Source organism: Myotis lucifugus, unplaced genomic scaffold (genome assembly GCF_000147115.1).
Source record: "Myotis lucifugus unplaced genomic scaffold, Myoluc2.0 scaffold_6, whole genome shotgun sequence".
In the NCBI taxonomy this organism is placed as follows: Eukaryota; Metazoa; Chordata; class Mammalia; order Chiroptera; family Vespertilionidae; genus Myotis; species Myotis lucifugus.
This window is the reverse complement of record NW_005871054.1, coordinates 3,138,354-3,163,608: the sequence shown is the minus strand read 5'-3', so window position 1 is coordinate 3,163,608 and position 25,255 is coordinate 3,138,354. Positions and strand designations below refer to the sequence as shown.

Here is a 25,255-nt window from a genome sequence, read left to right as displayed (position 1 = left end):
TACTTGCCCTCCAAACCCAGCAAAGCTGAGGACTGGAGGCAGAAGACAACAGAGGGTGAGACATGGGCCAACCAAAGGGAGTGGTTGAAGGCTAGTGGAAGGAATGGACTGACCCGGGTCACCTCCCCGATACCAAGCAGGAGCAGATGATTTATACTCTGGGAAACTGAACTAGTAGTGTCTGCACTCAGGAGCCTCGGGCAAGAGGATGGCTGGAGTGAAGGCCTGCAAGGAAAACAGGAGGATTCAGTGAGGGTTTGCAGTCTGAATAGAGACCTGCAACCGCCTTCCTTACTCTGCTCTGGTCTCAGGCAGCCAAGTTTATGCCTCTCTGGTCAAGAGATTCTTCTTCGGATAAACTGGGTGGTTTCTGAGGGAAAACTTTCAGATACTTACATATGGTCATTCCATATAAAATCTCAGGTTACTACCTATTTTCCTCCACTTCTCATTTTAAAACTTACTCAACTTAGAATAAAAACAAACTTCCTTAAATAAAGAATATCAGACATCATTCCCCATAAATACAATAGCTAACTTTAGAGGTGCTGTGAGAATAGATTGCTTTGTAAACTAAAAAATGTTACACACACACACACCCCATATATCATGATCTTGCTTTTTAAAGAAAACATTTTCTCCAAATTAATGAATCCTATTATAATTTGAGAAACAGGTTATATGTCAAGCTACTTATATTTGAGTCTTTCCAAATATATCAAAGCCATGCACTGAGAACTTCTAACAAAATCTTTCCAAGTAAAGAATAAACTCCTCGGATCTGTTAAGGTTTAGTGTGCCTGCCACCTTTTCTTTCCAGGGACTTGCACAAGTAGTCAGAACCAGGATGGCAAGGAGGTCATAAAATATCCTACAGAAAACAGGAGATTTCAAGACGGAAAGAACTGAGTTCAAGTTTTCTTCCTATTTAGCAGCAAGTAATTCGGAACAATGAAGGAAGAATGCTGTTTCTTGTGTAATTAAAAGTTTAAATGAGAAGGTCTACCAAAAAAAGGTTAACTGTTGTCTCTATAATGCTGACTCCCTGTGTATAATTCAAACGATATATTAAACTACTTCTTGAAGCACATTTTTTAAAAGGGGGCTTTCCTCGAGCCTTGTCCCTTCCAAACTTTCAGTTCTAGTTTTAGTCTAAATGTTTAAGGAAGGTGATATTTTTTAAATGTTGTTGTGAATCTGAGTATGGAACAGCACCTGCATTGGGCCAGTTTCTAGCTATGAATGCTGATTAACAGGTATGCAAGACATAAAGGCAAACGATCAAGGCAGATCAAACCCACACACTCAACAACAAAACACAATGAGACACTGGGATACAGAGAAAGGCAGGGGCCCTTGGACCTTAGATCCTGCCCAGTTTAAATCCTGCCAATATCTTTATTAAGACACCTTAGTATAGTATGAGGAAGGAAGGGAGGGAGGCAGAGAAGGAGAGGGGAGTGGGGGAGGGGTGAAAGAGCATGGGGAGAAAGAGATAGAGACAGTGAGAGAGAAAGAAGAAAAAAGGAACCACAGATTCCTAAGAATAACCTGGTGAAGGCCTGTCTCAAGGCAAGATCTAATGACAAAGCTTAGGTGTCTGGGAAATTTCAAGTAAATTTCTAGAGAATGACAGTGTGGTGAGTTATTCATATACTAATTTGTACAATAAAAATAGAAGCTAGCCCTAACTGGTTTGGCTCAGTGGATAGAGCGTCGGCCTGCGGACTGGAGGGTCCCAGGTTCGATTCTGGTCAAGGGCATGTGCCTTGGTTGCGGGCACATCTCCAGTGGGGAGTGTGCAGGAGGCAGCTGATTGATGTTTCTCTCCCATCGATGTTTCTAGCTCTCTGTCCCTCTCCCTTTCTCTCTGTAAAAAAATCAATAAAATATATTTTTTTAAAAAATAGAAGATAAAACAACTAAACAAATAAGAAAGTCCTAAGTTCATGCAATGTCAAAATGATTATTAAATATCTCAAGAATCTAACGGATAATAAATTTTTTCTACACTTCTCTTCCATCTACCACTCCTCACTACATAACCTTAAAATCTGCAAGCACTGTAAAGATCATAAGTCAGTGAGGCTGGGGAGGGCAAAGGAGAAAGCAGACCTGGGTGTGAATCCTATTAAATGCCAAAAAGGAATATAAACCCTACTGCAAATATTTTTTCACATATTTTCTCTTCATATGTTCTTCTGTATAGTTAGGTTGTAAAATAAAAACTAAATTGATAGATATACATTAGAGTTGCTATAGCATGAGTTACATTTACTTCACTGAGTAAACAAAGACAATAAGATCATGGCACACACACACCACTGCCGCCCCCACCATTATATAACCATTATACAACCTCACATATAAAAAGAACAAGGCTGTATACCTTGATCTTGGTGATTTGTTTAATGTAGTAAATAAAAATAATGTAACAATAGTAAAAATTAAAATGAGACAAATGCAAAAATTATATCTTAAAAGTAAACAAATATATTTGGACTTCTGGGTAAAGAGAGAAGATCAAATAAAGGGATGAACTTTTGCTAATCTCCTAAACCAGCGGTTCTCAACCTGTGGGTCGCCAACCTGTGGGTCGAGAACCCTTTGGGGGTCGAACGACCCTTTCACAGGGGTTGCCTAAGACCATCGGAAAACACATATATAATTACATATTGTTTTTGTGATTAATCACTATGCTTTAATTATGTTCAATTTGTAACAATGAAAAGACATCCTGCATATCAGATATTTACATTACGATTCATAACAGTAGCAAAATTACAGTTATGAAGTAGCAACAAAAATAATTTTATGGTTGGGGGTCACCACAACATGAGGAACTGTATTAAAGGGTCGTGGCATTAGGAAGGTTGAGAACCACTGTCCTAAACCAACAGTAAAGAGATTTGTTAAAAGTGTATAAACTCTTCCAGGATGGGGACAGTGAGAATGTAGGGAACAGCAACGTTTGGAAAGCAAACAGAAGAGTGGTAAAGGACTTAGTAGACCCCCCAAAATAAATCGGAATCCCAAACTGGCAGCAGGACAAACTGATAGGCAATCAGCAAACGTCTGAGTAATAAACAACATGAAGGAATTTGGAAATAGGGGTAGGAGGATCAAAAAAAGGGAAGATTGACTGAAATCTGTTTGAAAAAGAGGTAGATCCTTACACCCCTCCCCCACTCCATGCAGCCAGGTGAATGCCTCTCCCTAACTCTTGTAAAGACCATAGAGTCTTTTTCCTGGAGATGGCAAAATGGGGGTCTTTCGACTGGGGGGTCATGAGTTACATTTACTTCACTGAGTAAACAAAGACAGTAAGATCATGGCACACACCCACCACTGCCGCCCCCACCTCAGGATCTGGACAGTTCTCTAGATAGGAAATTGCATCTTCTCTGAGGAACGTGGCCTACTCAAGAGGAAAGTCCTAAAGATAATGACAATGGAGACAGTAAAACTGCCTGTCAACCACCCCTCCTTATTCATGCACTCCAGCTTACAATTGCTTCTCGTCCTGTAGTCTTAAATAAGACCGGCCAGCCAAGGGTCAGCAAACAACTGAAGAAGGCCTCTCACATGGGAGAGGCCAAAAGAAACTGAAAAAAGCAACTTTACAAAACTAGAAACAAGAAAAAAAAAACTCAATAGCAAAACTAGATAGTAATGATGGTTGCACAACATCGTAACAATGCCATTGATTTGGACACTTTAAAATTGTTAACGTCGTAAATTTTATTTTATGTATATAAAAAAAAGGAGCCCTGACCGGTTTGGCCCAGTGGATAGAGCGTCGGCCTTCGGACTCAAGGGTCCCAGGTTCAATTCCGGTCAAGGGCATGTATCTTGGTTGCAGGCACATCCCCATTAGGGGGTGTGCAGGAGGCAGCTGATCGATGTTTCTCTCCTATCAATGTTTCTAACTCTCTATCCCTCTCCCTTCCTCTCTGTAAAAAATCAATAAAATATATTTTTTTTAAAAAAAAGGAGACACATGTAGGCCATCTTAATCTTATTTGCAAAATAAGATTTTTTGTAAGATTTTTATAACTTGGGGTTACATCATGAATAAAAATGTTATCCCACAGAAGTGCCCTGAATACATGTCTATATTTTAAAAAAATCTTTTGGGACAGCAGTGTAGCATTCTGCCTGGTTACAATAGGGCATGAGTAAGCATGCTCACTTCCTTGGTAGGTAGAGGATTTCTGTGATGCCTTCAGAAATACGATCCAAATACGTGCTAAAATTACTATCTCATGGTTTCTAACATGAATTTATAGTGATAATACTAAATGAACACCATATGGTCAATACACATCATAACACCTTCACAGAAAATTTAAATCCTAGGTGTGAAATAAATTCTAAACAGAAACCATTTTATACTATGATTCTTAATAAAAGTGCTACCCATGTTGATACCTTTGCATCAATTTCATTATTTCATTCCCTTATGGATACTTCAAGACCACATTTAAATAAAATCTATTTTATTTTTTCCTATCTAAGTTAGTTCCCTTCACATTATATTGGACCTGATACTCACAGTAACATTTTAACAACCACTTCATAGATAAACTGAGATTCCACCAGAAAAAAGAATCAAGAGTTTCAATCATATCAATACTTCAAAGTATATGAATAGCTTTTAAATTAGTATATAACAAAAATAATATGGCTCTTTAATTTGCCATTTGTATGTATATACAGGGGTGGGCAAAAGTAGGTTTATAGTTATTCAGATGGATAATATAATAATTAATAAAGGGAGGATAAATTGGGATGGAAAGAAACACGGTTTTTAAGCCACTCCTGCCTATCATTTAGTTGGCAGTTTTCTAATCCCAAGTATAAGAATTTATGTTTCTTTCTACTTTGCTTTGGGCGATGGGTGCATAATGCAGTGTGCAGGTGATGCTTTATTGAGTTATACACTTGAAACCTGTATGGTTTTATGAACTAATGTCACCCCAATAAATTCAACTTAAAAACTTAAAAGAAAAAGAAAACAAAGATGTTCCATCACACACAAAAATTTGTTACCATGCATGGTGATGGACATTAACTAGACATATCATGGTGATCATTTTGCAATATAGACATATATTGAGTCATTATGTTGTACACCTAAAATCAATAATGTTATAGCCAACTGTATTTCAGTTTTTTTAAATAAGAAAATAATTAAACATATAAATATGTAATAAGACATCAAAAAAGGGTCTGAAGAGTGAGGAAGATTTAGAACAATTGTTTCACAGAAATACTTAAGCTCAATAAATATTTAAATAGATGAATGAATGTAACATTTATATCTAATTAAGTAAATGTAATAAACAGTAAAGCCCTAAAAAAAAAAAAGTAGGTGTTTCATACAACCAAAGTAACATTTAAGAGGCGCTATATGCATTTAAAATCAATAGAGTGAGCAAACGCCCACACACTACCCCAGAGGGACCAATAAATGAAACTAATAGTACCATATCGCCCTCTACTGGACTCCACTAGGAAAGATAAACCTAAAAGATTAACAGGACTTTTAAAAACATTTACTTTTTAAAGGACTTAATGAAATGCTCTTTTCCTAGAAATGCAAGTTTAGCCTAATATTAGATAAGTCTTGGTCATTCAACCTATGGTAATTTTAGTGTGACACTAACTCAATGTGGTGTAGAAGTTCAGAGGAATCAGTCATGAATATAAGATAATAGAGAAATAACTACTAAAATAAATATTTTTCTTAAAACTATATATGCTCTTGGAGTTGAAAAGGCTGAATAAAGTCTCTGGTCTAACTAACTATATGGTGCATGTCTTCCTTCTATACTATACATCTGCCAGTAGTTGCCCAGCTTTGGCTTAAACATTCTGGTGATAGAAAACTCACCATCCCTGAAAAGCCTCCCCTGATCTGGATAATTCCTTAGGGCTGAAAATTATTTCCCTCCTGATCTTATCCCTGCAGCAGAAAACCCCTCAAATACTTACATAGAGCAAATTAATCCCATTAAATCATCTATTCTCTAAATTAAATAACCCAAGTTTCTTCCAGTGGCTCCTTTGTCCAGGTTTCAGATGTCTCCACTATTCTTCTTTATATATATTTTAATTGATTTAGGAGAGGAAGAGACAGACAGAAACATCAATGATGAGAGAGAATCATTGATTGGTTGCCTCCTGTACACTCCACTCTGGGGATGGAGCCCGAAACCCGGCCATGTGCCCTGACTGGGAATGGAACCATGACCTCCTGTTCATAGGTCGATGCTTGACCACTGAGCCACGCCGGCCGGGCATCTCCACTATTCTGAATGCACTCCTCTGAATGTGTATTCATTTTTTTTATTGCTGCTAGAACAAATTACTGTAAACTCAGTAGGTTAAAACAACACAAATTTATTATCTTACCAATGTTTGGGTCAGAAGTCCGTCTGGGCTAAAATCAAACTGTCAGCAAGGCTATGTTCCTTTCTGGAGGTTCTAGGCTAGAACCCATTTCCTTGTCATTTTTAGCTTCTAGAGGCCACCCACATCCCTTGGCTCATGCCTCCCTTCCACCATCTTCAAAGTGAGCAACAGTGCATCTCTCTGACCATTCTTCTACAATCACATCTTCCTCTGACCCTAACCCAGCCAGAAAGGGTTCCTTTAAGGACTCATGTCATTCAGTTGAGCCCACCCAGAGAATTCAGGATGATCTCTCCATCTCAGGGTCCTTAATCTTAATTACACCACAAAGTCCCTTTTTGTTTTTCACATACGGTAACATTCACAAATTTGGGGGATTTGGGCTACCACAAAATGCCTTTTCCCACTTGTCCTTCTTCCTCCTAAAGTAGAGTGTTCCCTCTGAATATGGCGCTCCAGGAATGACCAGCACTGAGTAACACAGGATTGCCACCTTCATCTTTCCAGATCCGATACTTCTAATATCTGGACTAAAATCCAGAGGTTATCTACATCACACCTCTCATTCTTATCAGGCCATGAACTAAAACCCCTACGCCTGGTCTATAAACACAGTTTTTAAGCCACTCCAGCCTATCCTTTACTTGGCAGTTTTCTAATCCCAAGTATAAGAATTTATGTTTCTTTCTGTTAAATTTCATTTCATTAGATTTTCCCCTATTCTTGAGATCTTTTTGGATCTCAATTCTAACATTCAACCTATTTGCTATACACTCAGTTCTTGTCATGCACACCTGTAGTGAGTGCTCCTATTATGTCATCAATGATAGAAACCATGAACAGGACAAGGTATGAAGAGAGTTCTGCAGCACATCAGAAATCTGCCTGAAGTTCCATGGTTCTTACATTTCAGTGTGTACATGAACGGCTGAGAGGTTTCTATGCCCCATCTCTAGAGATTCCGATCTAGGAGGTCTGGGACAAGAACCAGCAATCACAACCTTCCCCCAGTAGGTTTCAGGTGGCTGATCTGCAGAGTACATGGGGAGAAACACTGTCCACGTCCACACCGATCATTAATCAGTTCCTTTTGGGTGTGGCCAGTCAGGCACAATCCACCCTGCCACTTTCAGGTAGTTATCATGAGAAAGAAACCTAGTCAATGACTAGCTGAATTCCAATCACACCAGTGCTGCTGTATTTCCCTGCTCTACCAGTCCTGCTACCTGTAAAGGCAGAAATGTTGCAGACTTGATTTGTTCTTAGCAGACCTGTTTGATGTGTTGACATCAAGTTTGCCTTATTTCTCAGTGCCCATCATTTATTCTTTAGTTCCTGATCTAGAATCTTGCCAGGGTTTTAGGATCAAGCTCACCAGCTAGTACTTAACAGAACCACCTTTCTTCACCTTTGGAAAATTGAAACTGCCCTTACCTGCCTCCAGTCATTTGGAAAATCTGTTATCTTTGAAGAGCTCTCAAAGATCATGGACCGCTGTAAGTTCTTTCTGAATCTATCTTGGGATGTAATTCATCCAGGCTCAAATACCTGAACCCATTTACAGAAGCTTCGCCATTAGAGTTTTCATTCTTCCCTACCAATGACCACGCTACCCTTTTCAGAGGAAGATTTTTCTTGACAGAAAGGACAGAAGCAAAATAGGATTTTCAGAGTTCTGCCTTCTCTATGTCATCCATCAGCAGCATACCTTCAGTTCCTAACAGCAAATCAATCCCCTTTTCATCCCTTTCTTGCTCTAAACATAACTTTGAGTACCCCAAGTCTTCCTTAGCAATTCTTGGAAGTCTCTACTCAGGGAGATTTTATCTTTTAGTTGCTATTCTTAGAAATCTAAACCTCTTCTTACATTTGCATTAATTTGACTTCACCTTTCCTCTCTCTTTTTGAAACTGATCCTGAATTGGCAAAAAATTTTAGCTGTTGGAGTTGAATAATACATACATAGGGGTTATTAGGCAGGTCTTACTACTTTTGAAATTTTCCAAAATAAAAAGTCAAATAAATATATCTAAATATATAAATACAAATGTTTATATAAACATTTGAGGGAAGGGGGAGAGGGAGAGAAAGAAAAAAAAAAGGGAGGTATTCCCCATTTCTTTTTTTACTGGAATATGTTTTTATCCCTAAACTTCCTTTTATTGGTTGGGATAATTTAGTTTTAATTAACGTCTCAATTGCACTTCCTCTGCACCTCCCAATCCTTTTCATTTATCTTCCAGGCAAGATTCCCATGCTATTTTTCTTCGACTGCTTGAAATCCATCTAGCAAAAGTCTAGGATATACTCTAATTATGTTTGTTTCTCTCTTCCTATCAGGAACACATTTTCATTTAGGACTACATTAGTTTCACCATTATTCTTTAGGAACGTGGTTCTCAAAGCGTGGTTCTTGTACCAGCAAGTGGTTCTTGTACCAGCAACAGCAACATCATCCATGAACTTTTCCCACTGACCTGTTGTATCAGAATACCTGGAGATGGGGCCTAGAAAACTCTCCAAATGAGTCCTATCACATTAAAGTTTGAGAACCACTACTTTAGGAGAAGTAACTGTTCCCATTCAAAAGCTGTCAGACGCTGTGCTTTTAGCAAACGTGATTTCCATCAAGTGCCTAAATACTGGGAGTTCCTCATGCTACTGTATACATTAACCTGTGTGCCTATTTTATGTACGCAACTCATCACCTCTTCCTTAGGCCAATGGGCATACAGGACACTTCCACTTCTGTATCTTTCCCATTTCTCTCTTGCTTTAAATTCTCCTCTAAATAGTGTTTAGCATCCTTCCACTCAAAAGATCTCAATGCAGATATAATTTCTTGGCATAGCACACTATTATATCTCTCCCTTTAAGATATTTGAATTGTTACATTCAAATGGTAAGCCAAAATCCAGGAAGTCACCAAAACAGTCATGAGATATTTATTCTTCTCCCTTATCATCTCAACTTTATATCGTCATTCATATTTTGTATAAAGGTATTATACAAATACCTTTTGTAGAAGGTACCAAAGCTCCTAAGTATAACATCAAGCTAGTTTCCATATCTGTCTTTTGTGAATCTCTGGATACTGCCTCCATTTATTTCTGCTTACCATGTCTTACTGTATGTCTAACATAGTTTCATCAATTAATCTGCTTGTTTTTCTCCTCTTCAGTAGTATTTAGCCTAAAACTGTCCTAACCAGACCAGCTGGTTCCTAGGAACACACCCACAGGAGAAGTACTCCATCCCTCCTTCCATTCTCCTAAACTCAATGAGAGATGATGATAATTATACTAACTGCAAGCTTTCTTCCTAGGCTGTTAAATTAGTGCTTCTGTGATGATAAGTAAAAACTATAGCTGTAGCCAGAAAGGCATTGGGAGGGCCAGGAATATAGAAATTAACACAAATTTAATAGCTTGATTTTTTTTTTAAATCCTTTACTTGAGGTCCTCCCTTCCCTTGGTTCTTTTGTAAGCAGGAATATAACAAATATTACCTTGTTGATAAAATATTTGCTTTCAAATCAATATATTTGTAATCATAATTTTCTTCTTTAGAAGTGGGAAAAATTTACTTCATTGTATATTTCACTCTGAATTATGAAATAACTAACACCAATCAATTCCATGTATAGTAATGTTTATTCTACACACAGACAAATAAGTTCAAAGTTTTAAAGATCTAAATTGAAAAACCACATTGTAGAAGAAATATGTCACTGAAGAAGTTACAGAATTTATATTCAAAATGCAAGAATAGTCTGAAGATGTGTACTTTTTAAAAATTGGAATGTGTAACAAATAAGTTGGATGAAAAAGCAATTTATATCCAGTCTGGCCCAGAACATACCTCAACACCAAAGAAGTAATAAAAGACAGCAATAAAAGAAACTAACAAAACATAATGATAAAAGAAAATCACAAAGTGAAACATAAGCACAATTTGCTAAAGAACTCGATTGTGAAAATAGTGATATGCATATAAAATTGCATACTTTTGAATAATGATTATTCTTAAGAAATGAGTGAGGAAAAATAGACTACTCATTAACAAAAAAGAAAACAATGAGTCACAACACACTAATCTGTAGAAAGTAATAATTCCCCAATAATAGGAATAGTCACATATTTCTGCTAAATAGCTTAGTGGTTAAAATCACTTACAAAGAGTAAATAGAGTGTAAGCAGAATAATTCTATTTTTTTAAACAGCATCTTCTATTTCTGACATGGACTATAAATACTTCATAAGTAGTCAATAAATATTAAATCAAAATTGTTAAAATCCCTGGCTGGGTGTGGCTCAATGGTTGAGTATCAACCTATGAACCAGGAGGACATGATTCGATTCCAGTCAGGGCACATGCCCAAGTTGCGGGCTCCAACTCCAGTAGGGGCATGCAGGAGGCAGCCAATAATGATTCTCTCTCATCACTGATGTTTCTATTTCTCTTCCCCTCTCCTTTCCTTTCTGAAGTCAATGAAAACATTTTTAAAGAAAATATATTTACAGTATTTATTGAAAAAACCTGTGCAGACCTGGCCAGAGTGGCTCAACGGTTAGAGCGTCAGCCTGCACACCAAAGGGTCTTGAATTCGATTCCCGGTCAAGGGCACATACCCGGGTTGCGGGTTCGCCCCTCCATCCTTCCTCCTTCCCTCTCTCTAAAAAAAACAAACAAATAACAAAACCTTTGTATAAGTGGGCCCACGCAGTTCAAACCTTTGTTGTTCAAGGGTCAACTGTATTTCTTATTCCTATTTTTGTTACTCAAACACTCCAACTTCTTGTGAGTCATATAGCTTTTGAAGTCTGTTTCTCTCTACCAAAACTGAACCTTGGAGATAACCTATCTGTGAGAAATGCTTTGATGATTGACTAGAAAATGACTTTAAGTGTTTATAAACCTCAGTATATCATCATCCCCTTTATCCTTCCATTTTCTCAGTTATCTTGTCATCAACAGAGGTACTACTTAAAAGCATCTACTCTTTCACGTCTCAGCTCCTACCTATCATTGAACAAATTTTAAATCAATTTTCAGCCTTTTAGGGGCTAATAAACATTCTCACCCAAAGAAAGTGACAGTATAAGATGTAATGTTCTGGTGATGCTTTGGGATTCTTAACAAAAAGACACCTTATACATAAAATAAATGGATATGTTTAGAACTCATTGTTATAATTTGAGATTACAGAGGCCATTCTCCCTATACTTCATATAACAGTATTATCAAAAATAGTTTTATGTTTTCATGTCAGTTTTGACACACAAGAATATTACAGTAATTACTACTATTATTATGTGAGTTTTTCCCTAACAAAGGAAAAATGTTAAATGGAATATGGTTATTTCCCTTTTTACCATTGACTAAAAGAGGTGCTACCATTTTATATCAGAAAATAAGAAAGTTCATCATAATTGAAATAACCCTATCCTAGGACCATTATAAAATGCACACTTCTCACACACACACACACACACACACACACACACTCAAGTCTCTGGATTCCTGGTCAATTATCTTTCTCTAACCACAGAGCTAAAACTCAATGAATGTCTTCTACTGAATAAGGGCTTTTTATTTTTTTTTTTATTTTTTAAAAATCTATTTTATTGATTTCAGAGAGGAAGGGAGAGGGAGAGAGACAGAAACATCAATGATGAGAGAGAATCATTGAGCGACTGCCTCCTGCATGCCCAGTGCCTCCTGCATGCCCCCTACTGGGAATCGAGCATGTGCCCTTGACCGGAATTGAACCCAGACCCTTAAGTCCGCAGGCTGACGCTCTATCCACTGAGCCAAACCAGCGAGGGCTGAATGAGGACCTTTTAAAAAGATAGCAGTCCTGCCTGCCCAGTGTCACTAAGTTGGTTGAGGGTGGTCCTATGCACCAGGTCCCAGGTTCGATTCCTAGACAGGGCACATGCCCAGTTTGCTTGATCCCTAGTAGGTGTTGTGCAGGAGGCAGTCAATGGAATGTTTCTCTCTCTCCCTCTTCTTTTCTCTCTCTGAAATCAATAAAAACATATTTTTAAAATTAAATAAAAATAAAAACAAAAAAATGACAGTTCTGTGACAAATACACGAATCTGAACCAATAATTCCTTTTTCATCCATTCACTCAAATTATTAAACAGCTATAATAATGTAATGCTTTCAATCATTCAATAAGTACACAAAATGTAAAAAATGTAATATGGTAAGGAATATTTCTACATTCATATTTTTTGAGAAACTCCTAGCATGCATTTCACATGCAGTTTCGTGTGTATAAATGACCTTACCTCTCTTACAGATAGCTGTGGTGGGAAGGAGACTGAAAACACTAAGTTAGTGAATTCAAATCCAGAGGCCTCTACCTTTTGGCACACCTGAAAAAGTATTACATAAAAATTACTTTATTACATAAAAGAGTATTATATAAATTCCCAGGAAGTGTTAAAAATTGTATACTAATCTTCATAACATAGATTTTTGGTCCAGGAAATGACACTGCAAAACTTCTAAACTTTCACCTTTGAGTAGGGAATTCTCACAAACATCATGAAATCAAATATTTGCTAACTATGACCCTGAAGACTGACAACACCGAAACAGCAAGGACTCACCTGCAGAACAATCTGCTGAATGTCAAAATAGTTTTCTATTAGGTTACCTCATCATTTAAAAAAGATTTTAAACAAAGTAAAGCCAAATATGGACTCTTGACAGCTGGGAACAAAAGCCAGTCCTACATTCAAACATGCACCTCCCACAAGGCTGTAACACTTTTCTAGACACTAATAGGTATGACTAACAAAGAACTTTTCTCTAGCTTCTTATGTTAAAATAGCAAAGGGAAAACTGCTATTTATTTTTTTCAATTGAATAGCACTCATGACTGACATACATAAAGGGATATATATTTCATTTTCAGATATCATGTTGATTAAAAGGTAATTTTAGATAAAAAGGTGTTCATTATTTGAAATAAATTAAGGAATTGTTTTAATAATACATTGGTGTGAAACACGTTGAAATGAATGGCATTGTTCCTGTAGATACAAGAATTCCAGGTCTGCTCTGGCCAGGTGGCTCAGTTGATTGGAGTGTCATCCCATACACCAAAAGATTGAGGGTTTGATTCCCAGTCAGGGTACATAGGTGAGGCAATTAATCAATGAATCTCTCTCACATTGATGTCTCTCTCTCTCTCTTTCTCTTTCCCTTCCTATCTCTCTAAAATCAATAAAAAAAAGAATTCTAGGTTTAAAACTAAAAATCTCTATATAAGTGCACATATAATAACAGAAGACAGATTATTTACCTTTTTAATGAACTCTTTTTCACAGAATTCCTGAAGAATTCCTAGGCATACATTGCATACATTTGGACTGGAGTTCTTAGAAGCAATGCTTCCGTCTTCAATAACGGACACCCTTCCCTCTCCATTTTGACTCTGATTATCAGTCCCATCAATCCCATCTTCCAGTTCATGGAGTCGAATTTTCTTGGGAGGTGGGTTTGGAACTTCCAAAATTAATTCACCTTTTTCAGTTTTCAGAAATTTCTGTAGTTCATTGAGCAACTCCTAGAAAGTTAATTTTTAACAAAACACAATAAAAGTAATAACTCTAAGGGTAAGATGAAGCATGAAAACAGGAGTGAATATTATGATATATCACAAACTTGCCCAATGTTGATTTATATTCAATCTAGAGCGATGAATTAATTTTATTAGCCAGCATCGGCTTTCTGGGGAATTTAAAAGAGGCTTAACTAACTCCTATAATAAATGTGTGGATATTTTTTCAAAAGAGTTTCATATATCAGAGAAGCTAAATCTGAGGCAGAAAGGCTCCATTAAGATATTAACTAATTAATTAGTTCACTGGGCTTGTAGTTCTGTTGTGGGGTCATTCACTCATTCACTTGCTAATTAAAAAAAAAGAAAAAAGAAACCACTTTTCATTTCCAATTGTTAACAAATAGAAATACAAACGGACTTTCCATTATTGCTTTCCATTATTGGTTATGTAATAACCTCACAATCACTAAAACGTCATATGTATAATATTTAATATGAAGTCTGAAAAATTAGAGAGAAATTAGGGGTCTATTAAGTAAAAGTAAGTTCAAGACAATTTACTAAACAAAGGTAAACAGATGCTGGAAATGCTGAGATTTGGCACCATAATTACAAACCATTTATATGTGCTAATTGAAAGCGGCCCTCTGCTACATTCTGGTTTGCCTACTTTTTGTTGCCTTTTGAATTAGAATGTTAAAAGTGGCATTCCTTTGAAACCATTCTCATATTTCAGACATTCTACTCATCCAAATACTCAGAAGACTTTTTCCTCTATTTCGTTTAAATTAAACAGGCTTTATTTTTCAGTTGTTGAATAAATATCCTTTTAAATTCATTCAGATTACAATTTACTGACTGTAAAGGGAAAAGTTTTTCACTCAAACAAATTTAATTCATTTTATTAAGACATTAGCTCTCCTATTTTATCAACAGAGAAATACTCATACATACATACACATACAGGTTTATTATGACCCACACAAATGTTTATTATTACCTAAGATCTACAATGTTGGTATAACACAGTACATATATATATGTATATGTACATATATAATTATATGAATAGAACAGGTCAAAATTTAAATACATTTTTTTAAAAAGTCTTCAAATATTTACATATTTACACAAAATGATACAAACAAAAGTTAGTAACACTAAGTTCCTTAATATGTTTTAAATCTTAACAACATATGCATAGCATACTAGATTATAATGTCTTTTAAAATGTGTAAGAGAAGTTACACAAAACCAGTTTTGTTACTTTATAGTCATTGTGTGTATAAATAAATATACACATATATTCATCATCATAGCATATGTACCATTTCCAGTTTTCAAAGTGCTTTCACATACTTTATTAGATATTGTCCCTTAAAATCCTGTGAGGTGGATGTTATCATCATTCCCAATTACAGAGGAGAAAACTGAAGATGGAAAGTTGTGGAACTGGGATTCAAATCCATGTCTTTCAGCTCCAAATTCTAGGCTTTGGGTTCAGACAGACAGTTCATATCCTAGCTTGCTCACTTAATAGCTGTGTAACTTTGGGCAGGTTGCTTAACCTCTCTGTGCCTCAGTTCTTCATCTGAAAATAGAGACAATCATAGTATGTACTTACCTAATAGGTTACTATGAGAGTTACATGAAGGTTGAAATATAATAATGCTATATGAATATTAGATATAATTATTATTTTAAAATAATAGAAACAATTAATACATAGGAAAAATGACTGCTATTGCTAACTCCTGGGAAATTTTTTAAAATTATAAGAAACTGAGTGTTCATGTGTATGAATCTGTGTGTGTGTGTTTGTTTATACTGTTTGTATAGTTATATATTTACATATATATAATTACTATCTGCCTCTGAAAAGAATATCACTATTAGAATCAAATATATTTCACAAAATGTTATATATTTTATGTGAAAGGATTCTATTAAATGTCAAAGATCTCTGTATTACTTTTGTTGTTATTAATAGCAGTAAATAATTAATGATTTTAATGGAATTTCTTTATAGAGGGTTGCAAATACTATTTGTAAATAAAATGATAAAATAGAAAACAGAAAAAAATGCAACCGAACCCACAATGCTTTCACTTAATAGAGTTAAGGACTACCACCCCCTCCTGTTAAACTTCCTAATATCTGGTAAGAAGCACTACTTTGTGATAGTTTGTCTAGATACTCTTTAGGAAGGGTCTATACAAACATTAAATGCACCAGGGAATGGCTCCACAAAGATCCCACTATATTAAATGTTAGATTAATCACTTAAAAAGAAACTTACATTTTTATGATAATGTAAATTCTAAAATTAGCATTACCAGTAGTTACCAGTAATTATTTTATTATAGTGTTTTTAAATTTAACGTAGAGTTATGGATAGATACTTGCCCTCAAATATACAAGTATTAGAGAAAACTTCTTAACTTAAAAAAAAAAGAAAAAGAAAATACCTCGTAAGAAAGTTTGTAAGGTGCATGAAAATCCACACCACAGAATCTGAAGATACATCTTGGACATGTACCAGTATTGAACAACAACTGGGCCACATGCTTGTTTTCCTCAGTCAGCGGAAACATACTGAGTATCTATGACTACAAAGAAACAAAAAGTAAAACTAATGAGCATCTTTTGTGTTTTACTTTCACAGACAGATAAATCATCTTTAAAGATAAAAACTAACTTTTATTTGAAAAACACTATTTTGTATTCCCCAATAATGACCCTTTCATTATATGCATAATGAAACATACACTTGAAAGAAATTTATTAGATGAATCAGATAAGTTTCTAATTGTCAAGGGGTTAGTTTAGTATTCTGGATTATGATAAAGTATATCAATATAACTCAATCAATCAAAAAAATAAGAAGAAGAATGGTTGTCTCTGAGAAAGGTGATGAAAACAAGAGCAGAAAGTAAAAATTTGATTTTATTTTGTACCATTCAGTGTTGTTTGAGAATACAGAATAATAAATTTAATAAACTTTTCATATTAGAAATTAAAAATGAGTTTGCTAGAAAAAACTTATCAGATAGGTTTACATTATATAATACTTGACTAACCTTAATGAAAGTTAAGCAGTCAAATATTTAAAACAAATTAATGGATGGATCCAAAAACATCAATTTTACTTTGATGATATAACTAAATGACAACTAACTATTATCAAAATAAGAAAAATTTGTTTCTTTCATGCACAAGTAAAACCTCCAACAAAAACAAATGAAATGCAAATATTTTAGAGTAATTACTGTCTGGAACAATTTGCTACCTTTTGCAATTTGAATAAATTCACTTAGAAACAAATACTAGAGAATAGAGGAAATCCAATATAATTCTCGTGTTGCCAGGAAGGAGGAGTGGTAAATTACCTAATCATTCTGTTTGGCAAAAATGGTCTTCTGATTAATGAGTCAGTCCACACTACTTTAAAATGAGGAACTAGCAAAGGTATTGCATGGCAATGTTGTGGTACGGTGAAACTGGTCACACAGGTAAAAGGCAGTGGCACCTTTTAATTTGTGGTTTCACAAAGCAAATGAACTTGTTAAAAATATGTAAGAAGGTGAAGCTCTTACCAACTGCTTACTATAAAGATGTGCTTCTTAGAATACGTTTGTGTTTTTCAACCCTTTAAATGCACTACTTCCTTCCAAGCTTCTAAATGTCTGTGGCCACTTACCAAGAGTGGAGCCTTGACACAAAATAATGACTGCACTCCCCTCACCGAGAAACTGTTTTTGTCTCACCCTTTATGTCATCTTTTCTCCTCCTTTCCATTAGTTAAGGTAAAGGATATCATTTAATTCATAATTAACCTTTAACTCAGAGAAACAAATAACCCTTCTTCCCCAGTAAAGTCTAGGAGTAAGTGCTTAAAAAGGACACTTTGTATCAGAGATCGCCCTGGGGACTTAAGTTAAATAATTTCAATAAAATGTTTATTTTCTTTCCTTTGACTTAAAAACAATGTTTATTTCTCCAATAGGTTCTTAGAAATAAAGATATCATGAATTAATGATACAATATCATCTCTTTGCTCTGAGAAATTCCCAAACCTACTGGGAATTAGGAGACCCGTACTGAGTAATTTGAAGGGGTCTTAAACAAAACCAAACAAAACCCTCTTGAGTGTGTCATTAATTGAATGGATTTACAATCCTCCTAAATCATTTTCACCTAGCAACAATCTAGCGCAGTGGTTCTCAACCTTCCTAATGCCGACCCTTTAATACAGTTCCTCATGTTGTGGTGACCCCCAACCATAAAATTATTTTCGTTGCTACTTCATAACTGTAATTTTGCTACTGCTATGAATCGTAATGTAAATATCTGATATACAGGATGTATTTTCATTGTTACAAATTGAACATAATTAAAGCATAGTGATTAATCACAAAAACAATATGTAACTATGTGTTTTCCGATGGTCTTAGGCGACCCCTGTGAAAGGGTCGTTGGACCCCCCAAAGCGGTCGCGACCCACAGGTTGAGAACCGCTGATCTAACGACTTCTTGAGCACGTGAACATTAAAAGGAGGAAATACTTTCTGCCTTAAATTTGACTGTTGCATCTTAATGTACAGCGTCGAAATGACAGGACTTCATAAGACATGAGAAATCGGTTGTCCCAAAAGAGGTTTATCTTTGAGCAAGATAAAGCAAGCCGTGAGAAATGTATCCCACCTAGCAAGGTTTTCATTGTTGCTACCTTGGTGTAGATGTTTGCTTTCGTTTACGTTTACGTGTTTACTTTACAGAAAGAACCGGAACAAGTCATTGCAACAGAGCCTCCTCCCACGTGTCAGGATCCCCAAGGGGACCGAGTCCCTTCTCCACAAACCAAGGATCACCAACCCAGTCTACGGTAACCCGGTCAACTGGGGGAGAGGAGGAACTTTCTTTCCATCTCTCGGAATATTACAGAAACCATTCACTGCAAATAGGGAAGGGGCAGGGCACGTGAAAAAGCACCGACATGACCAGGCTGTCTCACATCCTGTGATCTTTCTAAAAACTCATTGCATGCTGAAGGGTGTCATTTGTCTCGTGGGGGTGGGGGTGGGGTTGTGGATTTCTAAATAGGGAGGCGCTACCGCTGCACTCAGCTGTGCAATCTCCCCTACATCCAAGATCTATCTAACCTTGAGGGTCTTTTTTGGCCAAACAAGACCTTCACCACCACCCACCACCGTACCCCCACTTCGGTTGAGTCCAAGAAACTTCCCACTCACCCCTCCTCTCTAACAAAGCGGCTCCAGCAGGGAGGAGACGATCCCCTCCATCCACACCTCTCCGGCACCCAGATGGCACGCCCTCACCTCGGACCTCCCAGCCTCACCTTCTCCCACGGAGCCGGAGCCTGAGATTTAACCCCTGCCGGCCCTCAGAGGGAGCGGGGAAGACTAAAGACAGCGCACCCATGCGTCTAGCAATTCTGTTCCCCGAGGAAACGAGAGCTTTAGAACGAAAGTACCAGCCCCTCTCGGGAGGACTGACTGCGCTATATCCCCTACTTGTTTGCAGAAAAATCAGTGAAACTGCCTGGACTGCCGCCACACACACACCCCGCCTCTCCCGCGGGTGGAGGAGTGCGGGGGACAGAAGTCCACGCCTGAGCGGGTCTAGTCTCAGAGAAGCTGCGGAGGGACTCCGGACCTCTAAGACATTGTAGCCGCTGCCAGAAATGTCGATGAGCCCTTGACTTTATCAGGAGGTTTAGAAAGGAAATTCTTTCTTTGGCAAATAAAAAGAGAGCCTCTTTTTCTCTCATGGGTTAGTGGCATCCTCCTATCTTCCTGTTCCAGCTGGCAAAGCACCACACGCCACGTGCTGGCCGCACGGGTGGACGGGGGTGGATGGCTCCGCGCTCTGCTCGTCGTGCCTGGTGCGCGAGTGTGGTGGGCCGGAGCGGGGAGTCCCAGCGCTCAGCTGCGGCCGTTGTGCGGGCGAGGTTCCCCTCCCCTTTTCCCCCAGCCCCAAGCCTTGAAGGGGGGTCGGGGCGGGGGTCCTGGGGCAGCTTTGTTGTCTGACCGCAGTTTCTGACCCGTGGTCTGTTGGCGGGACGGCCTCCAGGGAGCTGTCTTCTGGGTCCTGGGGCTTGGAGTGAAGGGGGAGGCTTCCTGCCCCTTTCTGTTTGCGGGACACCGTGGCGCCCGCTGGGCCCCTGTGCAGCGGTGGACTTGGCCGTAGCGGGTGAGGGTGACGGCCGCCCAGCCCCGGCCGGAAGGGGAGCAGAGCCTGTCTCCAGCTCTGAACGGCCTCCCGGGTCGTTGGAGGAAGCCCAAAAGGTCCCTTTGACGCAACCGGGACCTCAGCCTGTTACACACTTGGCGTTGTTTTCCGGAATCGCTGTGCAGTGGGTCGTGCAGAGATTTGGAGAAGCGACTTGGCAGCGGGAGTTCTAAGGCCAATGGATGGCCTTTATGCGCAAAATAGTGTGTGGTTTTTCTAAGGCCTGTGGTTTTTGTGGTTTTTTTTAAAAAAAATATTGAATGGATTTACAACTCAGAAAAGGTTAAAATAGTATGAGAGAGAGAGTTACACAGCCTTCTATGTTTGTGGATTTGGACATCCTAGTTCCGATGATGAAACTGGAATGTCACATAACCTAATACATAAAAATCCCCGACGTACCGGAAAGTATTTCCCCTGTGCTCTAAACTCTTGAAATAATTTATTTAAACGGTATGGTGCTTGAACACAACAGCTACTTAATGATAGCTACTTAACAAGTAATAAGCTTTAATTATGCTGTTAAGCTGGGGTGACACTTTCTACTACCTTTTTAATGAGTGATTTGACTTCCTAAAAATGTGGACTGTTTCTTAGGAACAGGGAGGTTTTATTCTTGCATCTCTTAAAGTTCTGTTTATGTAAAATTAACCATTTCCCACTCTGTTTTCATTGTGAATTATTTTAAATATGTAGAGACCTGTGGAGCGTAAGATAGTGAATATGTGTGTATGCATTCCCTCCCGGCTTTAAAAAATAATATTTTGCCAGATTTGTCTCAGATTCCAAAAAAAATTAAAATTAGAGACACAGATAAACCCTCCCATTCTGTTTCCTGCAGTAACTACTGTCCCTATTTGGTGTGTAGTGTACCCAATAGCTTTTATACTTTATCTTATATTTCACTACTTAGCTTTGTGTATATATATATATATATATATTTTTAAATATATTTTATTGATTTTTTACAGAGAGGAAGGTAGAGGGACAGAGAGCTAGAAACATCGATGAGAGAGAAACATCGATCAGCTGCCTCCTGCACACTCCCCACTTGGGATGTGCCCGCAACCAAGGTACATGCCCCTGACCGGAATCGAACCTGGGACCCTTGAGTCCACAGGCCGACGCTCTATCCACTAAGCCAAACCGGTCAGAGCAATCTACACTAATAAAAGAGAAACATCATTTTGCAAAATGTGTTTCCAGTTATTCCTACTATAATAAAAGCTAATTATGCCTAAGTGTCCAGTTGGCTGTCAATCTAAGCATAATATGCTAATGAAATGCTAAGGCGGCTCAACCACTCGCTATGACAGCACTGACCACTAGGGGTCAGACACTCTGACGGGTAGGTTAGCTTGCTGCTGGGGTGATTGGGACTGAGCGAGATAGACTGGACATACCCTGGAGCCCTCCCACAGTCCCTCCCTGGCTGGCCAACCTCCCACATCCCTCCCTGGCCCTGATCGTGCACCAGTGGGGTCCCTCGTCCTGGCCTCTCGCAGTCCGGGACCCCTCGGGGCACGTCGGAGAGTTGGTTTTGGCCCAATCCCACAGGCCAGGCCAAGGGACCCCACTGGTGCACGAATTCGTGCACCGGGCCTCTAGTATTATATATAAATATTATTTATTTTGAGTTTATCTTGTTCGTACATATAGCTGTAGCTTATTTTAATTGCTGTAGGATAGTCTGTTATATAAAAACAAACTTTATTTGCTCTGTTGTAGATTTTAAAGTATTAGTTGGTACATATTAAAAACTGCTGCAATGAACATTCTTGTGCCTTTCTCCTTTTCCACATTTCCAATGGGTTTTCTAATGTGTTACTGTAAGTGGAATTGCTTGGAAGGGTGTTTATCTTCAAGTACTGTTGCCAAGTTGTTCCCCAAAGTGGTTATATATTAGTTTTTCCTTTCACTAGCAAGGTATTCTGTTTTTCTACAATCTTTCCAGCACTTGATACTGTGGGGCTGTAAAAAATAACTTCTGATCTTTTTAAGTTCTAGCTGGGCTAATGATCCAATTAACAGAGACATTAATAGCAGAAAATGTACAAAATTTATTACAGATATGCATGTGGGTGTGCCATAAGAATATGACACACAAAGAAACATTGGGCAGTTTATATGCCATTTTAGACTAAGGAGAAGTGGTGCTGGGGGGATGGTTTAGGACTTTAAAGGGCAGGAAAGCAATTCACATGGAGATGGAAAAGCAGATGTTTGGTAAATAAATGTTTACTGGGCCATCTTTAACAATAGGATACTGAGAGGACTTTGAATAAATGGGTCTTGCTAGGTTCCTTCATGGCTATCACACACAGTAGTTTATATTAAACTCTAAGTATCTATGATGATATCTCTCTTCCTGGAGCAGATCCTCTATCGAAATTCTTTTTAGCCAATTAGGGGAAGGTCAGTGTTTCTTTCTGTCTTCTGTCCTTAATTACCAGCTTAAAATCAATATCCCAATAGGCTTATTTTGGGGTAGCAAAATTTAGTCCCTCTCAATGTTATTTTTTTTAGTACTATATTTGCCAGTCTAATGGATGTGAAATGCTATTTCACCTTTATACTTCTCTGATTAGTCATAAGATGGAGCATTTTTTTGAAAGCTTATTCACCATTTGAGTTTTTTCTGTTGATTTTCTTTTTGCCCACTTTTCTTTTGGCTTTATCTTTGTTTATTAATTTGTAGTAGTAATTTATTGTTCATCCTAATTCTGTTTTCTTTGTTTTTAATATCTTTCCGTCTATGGCTTATCTTCTTTATATTCATGTTCATTTATGTTTTACAGGTACTTTTAATTTTAATATAGCCAAAATGTTCATATTCTTTGTGCTTTTTGTGTCTTGGTTAAGAAATCCTTTCTCTTCAAATCAGGAAAATTTTTCTTTTAAATGTTCTTTTCACATGTATGTCTAATCCACCTGGTACTGAGTTTGTTGTACAAAATCATTGTGAAATAGGGAATCTAATTTCTTTCCATGTGGATTACTGATTGTCCCAGTACCATTTATTCATCTATTCCATATTAGTTTATAATGCCATCTATGTCATCAAGTTTTCCTAAATGTGTGGTTCTGATTGCCCCTAACCTGCCTCTGTCTCGGCCCCACCACCATGGCTTTGTCCGGAAGGTCTCCCGGTCTAATTAGCATATTACCCTTTTATTAGTATAGATTGCTTCTACTTTAGAGCTAGCTGCTTTATCAAAACCTGAATATACTATACTATTTGGCAGTCTGCTGACCTTTTTTAACGTTTTATTCCATTTTTTATGATATAATATAAAGTAAACAATATTACCCATAAATTATTCTTGGCAAAAATGTTAAGATTCTTTTATATATATTTATTGATTTCAGAGAGGAAGAGAGAGATAGGAACATCAGTGATGAGAGAGAATCACTGATTGGCTGCCTCCTTCATGCCCCACACTAGGGATTGAGCCTGCAACCCAGGCATGTGCCCTGACAAGGAATCGAACCATGACTTCCTGGTTCATAGGTCGACGCTGAACCATTGAGCCACACCAGCTGGGCTTCACTGATTCTAATCAAACATTTAGAAGCATTCTTTAGTTTAACTTGGAAATATAGAGGATAGAGGTATACTTAAACAACATTTTTGGAGAAAACATCTAGAATGTGGGGCATTCTAGAAGAAAACTGGCTGGACTCTTCAAAAAGTCAAGGACATTTTTTAAAAAGGAGTTGTTCTAGTTGAGAAGAGAGAAGGAGACAACCAACTACAACATGTAAACCTTAATTTAATTTTTGTTTAAAAAAATGACACTGAGCACACTATTTTGTCAAACTGGTATTTTCTTGATAGGAAAACTTTATCTGTGAAGAAGGGATGTGCTGATTTACATTATGGTGCAAGCTCCTTATCTGGTAGATTAGCCTTTTGAGTAGCAGTGGCTACAGGATGATTGGGGAAGAAAATATCCAGAATGAAGCACAAAGTGACAAAAGGACAGAACATACAGAAAGGAAGGGAAGAGATTTAGGGGATGAAGTAAGGTATAATTTACAAATAGAAAATAAATGAACAGTCCTGTAAGTCTAGGGTATCCCGAAAAATGTATACACACACTTTGAATAATTATAAAAGCAGTGTTTATTAAAATACATTTTCAAAATTGAGCTATCACCTAGCTGTTAAAGTGTGTATACTTTTTGGGGGACACCCTTATTAAAGCAGTGCTTCTCAAAATATTTGTGTTAATGCCAGTACATTTGTAAATTACAGTAAAAATATCATAGCAGTGTCAAATTACTTAAACACTTAACCTCATTTTCTGTACTTTTAATAGATTGGTACAAATGGTTCATAAACTAGCACTGGTCCACAGAACATACTTTAAGTAGCATACTACTAAAGAAATAGAATTCATAATTAAAATCCTTCTTACTAAGAGAATTCTAGGCAGGCTCATATGAATTTACTGGTAAATTTTACAAATTTTTAAAGAAGAAATTGTTGGGGTCCAACCCCAGTAGGTCCAGGGGTCCCCAAAGATGTGGACGGAGTCGGCGAAGAAGGAATGACACGGAGACAGCGTTCAGTTGATCAGCAGCTTAGCCAGGATCTCCAGCCAAGTTCTGTCCAGGATCTCTAGCCAAGTTCTGTGTCCATGTTCTCTCGCTAGGTTCTGTCTCTAGGTTCTGTATAGGATCTCCAGCCAAGTCCTGTCGCCAGGTTCTGTCCAGGATCTTTTGCCATGTTCTCTCTAGGTTCTCCAGCCAAGTTCTGTAGCAAGGTTCTGTCTCTAGGTTCTTCAGCCAGGTTCTCTCGCTAGGTTCTGTTTCTAGGTTCTGTGTCTAGGTTCTGTCTTTAGGTTCTGTCTCTAGGTTCTTACTCCTGTTGTCTTGTTACATCTGTATTTATACCAGTTGATTTTAATCCTGTCAATTTCTATTCCAAAGGTTAGGGCGTTTCTTATCTCCATTCCAGGGAGTAAAGATTATGTAGCTTAAGCGTGATTGTTCTTAGTT

At 37.6% G+C, this 25,255-nt stretch overlaps 2 protein-coding genes across 4 annotated transcripts in view; one reads left to right on the top strand and one right to left on the bottom strand.

The window, feature by feature from the left end:
- The window catches only part of PUS10 (pseudouridylate synthase 10), a 55,169-nt gene extending 35,304 nt beyond the window's left edge, over nt 1-19,865 (bottom strand). The window contains exons 1-4 of one of the 3 annotated variants that reach the window (XM_014447020.2): nt 19,359-19,865; nt 16,468-16,608; nt 13,739-14,002; nt 12,717-12,803 (exon numbers count right to left, since the gene is read on the bottom strand). In XM_014447020.2, coding sequence (XP_014302506.1) covers nt 12,717-12,803; nt 13,739-14,002; nt 16,468-16,593 — 477 coding nt within the window. In that variant the 5' untranslated portion in view covers nt 16,594-16,608; nt 19,359-19,865. Of the gene's footprint in view, nt 1-12,716; nt 12,806-13,738; nt 14,003-16,467; nt 16,609-19,251 lie in introns of those variants that run through there. The other 2 variants (XM_006083303.3, XM_023746568.1) reach the window with 2 other exon arrangements.
- A 1,406-nt stretch (nt 19,866-21,271) lies between these two features.
- The window catches only part of PEX13 (peroxisomal biogenesis factor 13), a 20,381-nt gene continuing 16,397 nt past the window's right edge, over nt 21,272-25,255 (top strand). Inside the window, exon 1 of the mRNA XM_023746570.1 lies at nt 21,272-21,324. Within this exon, the coding sequence (XP_023602338.1) occupies nt 21,308-21,324 (17 nt within the window). The 5' untranslated portion in view covers nt 21,272-21,307. The remainder of the gene's footprint in view (nt 21,325-25,255) is intronic.